Genomic DNA, 8158 nt, shown 5'->3' on the forward strand with positions numbered 1-8158 from the left:
TAAACACACAGTCTGACATACAGTCCATAAGTACACAAATCCACAATAGTGTCTATTGGTACCATTACTAACTCAAGTATTATGCATTATAAATGACTTGTATGAGATTGTCTTTAATGACTGGTACAGTTGTACATTACCATTAACACACGAACAGTATTTTGTGCTATGACAACAGGATGGCTATGTCACTGGGCCATTACTGTAGGAAAACTATAACACAAAACATTTGGATATTTAAATATAGAAAGTATATAGTAAAAAAAATACCAGGTAATAATAATTTTCATCTCCACTGTAATCTTATGAGACTACTATCATACATGCAGCCATTAAGTTGACTGAAACATTATTATGAAGCACACAGAAATTAATAAAGTCTAATTAACCAGAGCAGCAACCTTTCCAGACTATATTATGAAATATGCAACTCCAAACCCATGCTTTCAAAAGGAACTTAAGGTTCTGAAGACCAGGATCTAATGAATGATTCTGTTTATACTGTAGTAAGAATTTTCATTTAAAAAAGAAATCAAAGTTTAAGATAACCATACAAAAACTTTATTTAGAGCCATAGATACAGCAAACTGTATTTCAACCCAGGACAGTCCTCAACTGCCTAACAGCACCAAACTCATTTTAAGCATACTAAGAAATAGATTTGAGCCCATCAATGTAAATATAAAATCTTTATTAACTGCTACTTAGAATTGAACATTGCTTAATGTGTGGTAAATTGAGTAGAGGGTAAAAAAAAAAAGTCTATGACATTTCCAAGAGCCCAGGAATATTCTGACACTCTCAACATCGCCAACCATTCCACACATGATGGGAGGCTTAAGAACAAGATACATATCACATTTACACAAAGAACATTCATAAGAGACACAGATGCCTACTGATAAAAAGGAATCTGAAGGTATAAGATAACCAAACGAAAAATTACGGACAACTTCAACGAGAGGACATAATCTACCCATTCGCACTAGTATACATCTATATTAGGAAGTTTTTAGTAAGTGTTGGTAGTATTCATGATCAAGAGGCTACTAGGGAAACAAGGTGGGGCAGACAAACACTTAGCAGCAGTTTAAAAATGTTCCTTTAAGACTTCCCAATAGCAGTATGGGAGTGATACCGTCCATTCTATCAAGCTGAGATAGTCTTCTTAGGTCATTCTAAACATTAATAGTTAAAAACATTATTGTAGCCCAAGTGTTGAGTGAGTAAATACTTAAATGAGTTACCTTGTAGTAGTAGCTGAAATAATCACAACTATAGTCTTACTAGTAAAACCTGTCAAAATCTAACCACAATATACAAGTGAAGACATTGCCTTAGGTTAATGTTCTTTATAAAAAAAAAATATTTGCTTGAGAGAAGTAAATGCATAAAAACTACCTAGACATGTGAATTTCAAGTAGATAAGCTGAAAAATACCATGTGTCTTTTAATGACTGGCTAATAGTTAAAAACAACAACAACAACAACAACAAAGTATCTCACCAGTAAGATAAATTTAAATACTAAAACACTGATTATCTACAAAAGCCCTCTATTTCAACCCCTCCCTCCCAGCAGGGTTTCTCTGTTGGCCTTGAACTCAAGAGGTCTACCTGCCTCTGCCTGGGATTAAAGGCATGTGCCATACAAATCCCTCTGTATGTTGTAAAGGGTATACGGCAAGATTTCCTCCTCAATGACATGACTCAGCTAGAAATACATGTGCCTAGCATTATCAAAAAACCTATTTATATGTGTATGTATATATATATATATTTATATATATTCCCCAAATTATTCCATTTTATCTGTTTTTGCTAAATGCAAAAGCAATAATGATTCAGATAAAAGCAGAGATAATGTAAAGTAACCTTTAGACACACCTCTATCAGCTACATTTTATTTAGCTTACATTGTAGGAAATAGTATCTATTCATTTCATTCATTCAACAAGTATTACTGAGCACTCACAACACACCAAGAACTGTGCTCAGCCCCAACAATTTGTAAAAAGAACCTAGTTCTTGCTAAGCTCTAAGAGCTTATAACCTATTACTTGTTTTGAAAATAGCAAATCAGAAAACATTGAGAAAAAAAAAAAGAAAATGTCATTAAGTGCCAATAAAACAGTAAAAATTCCAAACATTGAATAGGTGTTAAATAATTTAGAGAGGAGGTAAACATTGTTCAAATTATTTGAGGAAATAATTTAGGCAAGCAAAGATGTCATGGTGACAGTGATCTTGGAAGCAGTAGTGTAAGCTTACAGTCAAGAGCTAATGTAACCATTTAAGGCACCACGAAAAGATTAGTATGAGCTCATATTAGGTATTATAAAAACATGCATCTCTGAATGTTGCTTTGATATGTATTACAGAATATCTTTCAAAATTTAAGCTGTGGAATTTAGATACTAGGCTAGATACAGAACATTGGCAATTCTTAAGCAAAGAAATACATTTTACTTTTTATTTTTTGATAGGAGATAGAAGCAGCCTTGAAGCAAGAAAACCAGGTCAAAAAACAGTTGAGTACTAAAGGCATAGGAATGCAACAATCTGGGCTGTTACAGACCTACAAGTCTGTTTTAGTACTAAAATAAGAGAATCACATTATTTTGTGAGATATAATTATTAACTAATATATTATCAATAACTCACCCCAAACCTAATTAATTAGATAGCATTTTATTTCCTTATTAATCCATAAAGTCTGAATTTGAACAAGCTGTTAACTCTGAAAAAGTGCTCAAGATTTAACTTCATTCTTAAAGAGGAGGAAAATTAACACTCAAGGAAAAGTGGAACCAGCTTGTAGGACTCTGTTGGGCAAAGGCAAAAATCAGCTGATAAAGAAAAACAGAATTTAATGTTCTTGGCAATAAAAAGCACAAATAAAAAGAAGGAAAAACACTTTAAAGACAAAATATAGGGGCTAGAGAGATGGCTCAGTGGTTAAGAGCACTGACTGCTCTTCCAGAGGTCCTGAGTTCAATTCCCAGAAACCACATGGTGGCTCACAACCATCTATAATGTGATCTGATATAGTGTAAAAATAAATAAATCTTAAAAAAAAAAAGAGACAAAACATGTTGTATTCTAATAGATATGGAGGAAGACAACCTATATATGGTCATATTTTAATGGAAAGTTTTGAATGTTGTTACTATGCAAAAAATTCAGTAAATACTTAAGAAAAAAAAGGCCACCTCCAAAAATTACAAAACAACAACAAAAAAATTCAATACTTAAAAACAAACAACAAAAAACCACACAAAAAACAAACAAACCCACAATTCCTCCAAAAACAACTACTTATATCACATACAGTTTAAAGTTCATTTATCTGTAAGGTCCCTTTCAGCAGTATAATCTTATAATTTTGTAACTGATAAGCATGACTTTCTGCAAAAGGAAGGTGCACCAGGAGGTGACTGAGAAAATTTGAAGGACAGTATGATTAGGTTACACTTGCTATTTCTAGGCATTCCCTAATAGACTCAGCCTGAAGTGGAGAAACTGGCATTCTAGTTTATCTTGTAATTACGGTAGAACTCTGAATACATCACTTCTTAAAGGAGCTAGCTGCATTTCAGCTTTGCAAACCTTGCCTTAACCCTAAATCATTATTTTCTAGTCTGCACACTGTTTCATAAACAAGCATTAAAATGTCTTGCCATATACAGTAACATTTCAAAGACCACAATCATTCACCAAATACGGACTTTGGCTGGTCTAAGCAAGGTAACTTAAATGTGGTCAACACAGCAGATATCTGACAGAAGAGTGACCTTTCTAGGACCTTGGTACATATCAAAATCCAGATGCTAAGTCCCTTGCAGGAAAAAAAAAATCATAATATATTCATATAACCTATGGCCATCCCATAAAATTTAAATCACACTTAGATTACTTATATACCTAGTATGATATTCAAGCTCTCTATGTAAGTAACTATATAGTTATTTCATATGTTGCATAAGGAATATGACAAGGCAAAAAAAATCTGTTTGTGGTTTGGAAAAAAGTAATTTATTTTTCATGTACTATAGGCTCATAGTTAGTTAAAACAATGGACACAGAACTCCGCAGTAACAGAGTCAACTATTTTTGAAGATTATACAGCCCTTAGTCCTAAAACCTAAACAACTTTGTAGTATGTTATAAAAAAGATAGATGCATTTGCTGCCATGAATGATACAGGCACCTACTTCTCATTACAGTTACTGTCTGTTACTGATTCTCAGCATATGCAAACAGAAGAAATAATGTGGGAAAATGATCAGTTCATCATTAAGAGAACATTCAGAGCTTTAAGTAAGATTCCTAGACTACTGAAGGATTCAGTTTATCACACCTTCCCAGTTTCCTAAAGCTGAAAAAAGGTTATCTAGCTTTACCATATAAGTTAGGTCCCATATCTGATAGGTAGGAAGGGGACACTACCTAATGATCTAATTGTGAGTAAACAATGGCAATTCTCTTGAGACTTTCAGAGCAGGTCTCCTAAAATATTCATTCATTATCCTCACAGAGGGAGAAAGAATTCTAAACATTTAAAAAGGTGTACTTAATGGTGCATAGAACATATTGGACTAGAAAAAAAAGAGTAGAAAACCCTGAAGCAAAATTTGGAATATCTGAAGTATATAAGTAGCAAGTAAACTTATTAGGAAGTGGTCACTGGCACAGCTAAAGAGATGGGGCCATAAAAACAAACTGTGACCAGCATATGCCAATTACTTTTAAAAAAGTAAAATAAAATCTGCATTGTACTGAAAATGACTAGCTGGCACCTCAGGTTTGCTAGTGCAACAGCACCATTCCAGCAAGGGTAAGCAGGACAACCCCTTGCAAAACTTACCTTGATTGGCCCAATGGAAACAGAAGGCCCCAGAAAAGAGAGAAGCATCTGGCAGTAGCAAATTGTTTTATTTTATCTTTCTGTGGAAAGAAACTAATTTTAAATAAGAACCAGAGCATTTAAAGAATAAATATTTTTTTTAAAAGCTCATTATCTAGTTAGAGCAGCTTTACCAAGAAAACAAGAAGGGCTTTGTGCTGCTTTGAGATGGAAAAATACAGAAGAAGAATCAGAGTTGTCTCTGCATCTCCTAGGGAGCTGTAAGGTATTGCTATTCTAGAGTGACAGAGCCAGAGTCTTTTACATAAGGAACTCCTGCAGGCAGAATCTTTTCAGTCTGGTGCCTTTGAACCAAAATGTTTACACAAAATTAAGGGCTATATTCCAAATATAAAAGAAAAGCACTTGACATTGAGCCAGTCTACTCTTATAGTAAAATAAAAAGAGAAACCCAACAAGCTCCTGTTTCCGCTGCAATTTCACCAATAATTTAGTCTTCATTGCTTCAATCACTATCAAACTCAACAGTACTCATTAGCAAAAGAAACTATACAACTTGCTTTCCAAAACATTTTGCTAACGGAAAATTTTCATGACTTATCAAGACATCTAATTGAAATAACCCAGCCCACCCAAAGATCTGTGTATTATAGAGCCTAGCGCAGGACACAACCGTTCATGGAACTGAAGCTCTTGTCTTTTTTCAACACTTCTCTAGAAATTCCGTCTACCAGTGTCACTGAGTCAGCGTAAACTCTTTTAATCCAAGTCACTCCCATAAAATGTCCATTTATGATTTGTGCTAGAGATGCAAGGAGCAGCACACAAGTAGGAGTGCAGAAGCAATAGTCATTTAAAAAATTAAGGCGAAAAGGAGCTACCTATTGGGCACTGTCCACGGAAGAGTAAGTATTAGAGCAGAAAATCCCTCCACACCCCAAACAAGAGGAAGATATTCCAAGAATAAAATTCATTCTAAATGAAAATCCTCAGTAATTACTGTTTTTCTGATGCTATGCATTTACACAGTTCACCAAAATTGTCTTTTGACATATAGTTACTCTTGGACCATTAATAATTAAAAAGCCTGAAAAAAAGCCACTAAGTTAAAAGAGCCTACATGTACACTGTTACTTTAAAAATTGATTGTTCTCTATCTTGGAACTCATTCTACAAACCAGGCTGACCTTGAACTCAAAGAGATCTGCCTGCCTCTGCCTCCCAAGTGCTAGGATTAAAGGCGTGCCCCACCACGGCCTGGCTTAAAGATTTTTATAATCTTAATTTTGTTGAAGAAATCAGCAGCTTTTAAAATACAGTCTTATTACATTCAAGATTTGGTTATAGCCATGATCAATGCAATGCTTGTCTTGTTTGAAAAGAGGTTGTGGATATAAACTAGGCTTTGAACATCTACAAGTACAGGACTGACCTACATTTAAAAAAATCTTGATACAGTCAAAGAAAAATAAGCAAGCCAAAGTAAATCAATGTATTCTTACTTGTCCCATTGGAGGCCCTCCCATAGGAGGCATCATCTGCGGCATCATTCCGTGAGGGACAGGAGGCATGTTTGCTCTCTGACCCATAGGGTGCATTCCCATTGGTGCATAATGCATGCCAGGATGCCCCATCTGAAAAAAATAATGAGAAATGAGCAAGACACAGTAAATGTTTAACATGTCAGTTCAAAAAACAAACAAAGACAACTGACCTGTAAGGCACAATTACTAGGCCAGAGTGATTAAATTATTGGATTAGCGTATACTATTATTAATCTTAAAACAAGATACACTAGAGTGGTTCTTATAAGGAGCCTGAGAATTACCGAAATATGTTAAAGCCATTAGTGGACCACAGACTCCTCTTCAATGTTTTAACCAACTGTTAAATGATTTGGCTACACTTGGTAACTACGTATTGCATTTAAACTTAAAAATTGTTATGGTGATCTTTATACTTATAACCAGCTTCTATTACTTAAAATTACACTAATTTGGATAAGTTTGGTGATAAAAAAAAAAAAAAACAGTGTGGGTACCCAAGAGTACTTCACTAAGAAAGAAATATACTAGCTCCCAAGCCAAATGTTCTAATAGGGTTAAAACATCAAACTGTCATTCTGTCCCAGAAACTAAATGCAAATAACACATTCGTCTGTTTCAAGGAGCTTCAGACCTAACACGTTCTTTCCGTTTGTATGGCCATTGTTCCTGGCCTGAAACTAAGTATCCGCTGCCAATGTCCCCAACAGAATCCCCCCACCCCACCCCACCCCCAACCCTGCAAAAAACACAACTACAATATCTGGAGAAAACAAAACCACGGCAGCCTATCTGTACGTCCTACGAGACTTCATCAAGGGCTCCCTGCTAGGTACGAAGCAGCAGCCCGCCGGGGTTCCGGCACCTTCCTACGGCATCTGCCCAGGCCCAGAGCGCTGGAACGTCCAAGGTCCCACCATCCTCCTTTGTGCATTCCCGCCCTCCGTTTCTCTCCCCCTGGGACGCAGCCCACCATCTGGGGAGCCCTTCCTGGAATAATACCCTTCTCCTTTAGGAGAAAGCTTCCTGTTTCTCTGACTCGGTTTTTTTTTTTTTTCATTGTGCCGCTTTCCCCTACCCCGCCGATCCCTTACCGAGGGCCGTCTCCTCAGGAAGCCGTCAGCAGAGACCCAAGAACTGGAGCACAGGTTTGAGCCGGACAATCTCCGCTCCCCGTCCCCGGGACCCCGCGAGGGAGGTTGGCTCTCCATTTCACTCACCATGAGGCCTCCACGCTCGGCGCCAGTCCCCGGCCTCATCGTCGGGCTCAGACTGCTCCGTCGGCGGCCACTGCCGCTACACATACCAACAAGAAGCGATCTGAGTGGCTGACGCCTGCCGGGGCCAAAGGGTAAAGGCTGCCCTGAGCTACGGGGCGGGATCAGCGGGGCCAATAAACTGACAGGCTTCCCTGCTGTCCAATCAGAGCGCGCTACCGACACGCAGCTCTGCGGCGATTCGCCCCCAGCCTCAGCCTCGCACGGCGTCGCCTGCATGGAGAGGGGAGGGGGAAGTGGGACGGAGGAAGTTTCTGCGTCGAGTGCTCTGCCGGGAAAACTCTACCAACTTCCCCCAGGAAAGGGGACGCGGCCGGGACCCAGCTTCCCGGGCCTGGGCCACCTCACCCCGCCGAGGGTGGGGTGGGGGCAGTGGCGTCCTGCCACCTTCGCCACCCCTTCCTCCCTTAGTTACGTTCGCCCCACAAACCTGAGGCCACCAAGGGTGGGGTGGGGGGGTGCTGGGTAAGC

At 38.2% G+C, this 8158-nt stretch overlaps 1 protein-coding gene across 9 annotated transcripts in view; it reads right to left on the minus strand.

Moving 5' to 3' along the window:
- PRPF40A (pre-mRNA processing factor 40 homolog A) overlaps nucleotides 1-7906 on the minus strand; it is a gene marked incomplete at its 5' end in the record, with an annotated part of 48630 nt that extends 40724 nt beyond the window's left edge. For 4 of the 9 annotated variants that reach the window (XM_084797402.1, XM_084797401.1, XM_084797400.1 and 1 more), the window contains 2 exons: nucleotides 6369-6500; nucleotides 7631-7906. In XM_084797402.1, coding sequence (XP_084653528.1) covers nucleotides 6369-6500; nucleotides 7631-7906 — 408 coding nt within the window. Of the gene's footprint in view, nucleotides 1-6368; nucleotides 6501-7504 lie in introns of all 9 variants that reach the window. The other 5 variants (XM_084797398.1, XM_084797397.1, XM_084797396.1 and 2 more) reach the window with 2 other exon arrangements.
- Between the last annotated feature and the right edge of the window lie 252 nt (nucleotides 7907-8158).

Source organism: Acomys minous, assembly GCF_964271855.1.
Source record: "Acomys minous genome assembly, chromosome: 10".
In the NCBI taxonomy this organism is placed as follows: domain Eukaryota; kingdom Metazoa; phylum Chordata; class Mammalia; order Rodentia; family Muridae; genus Acomys; species Acomys minous.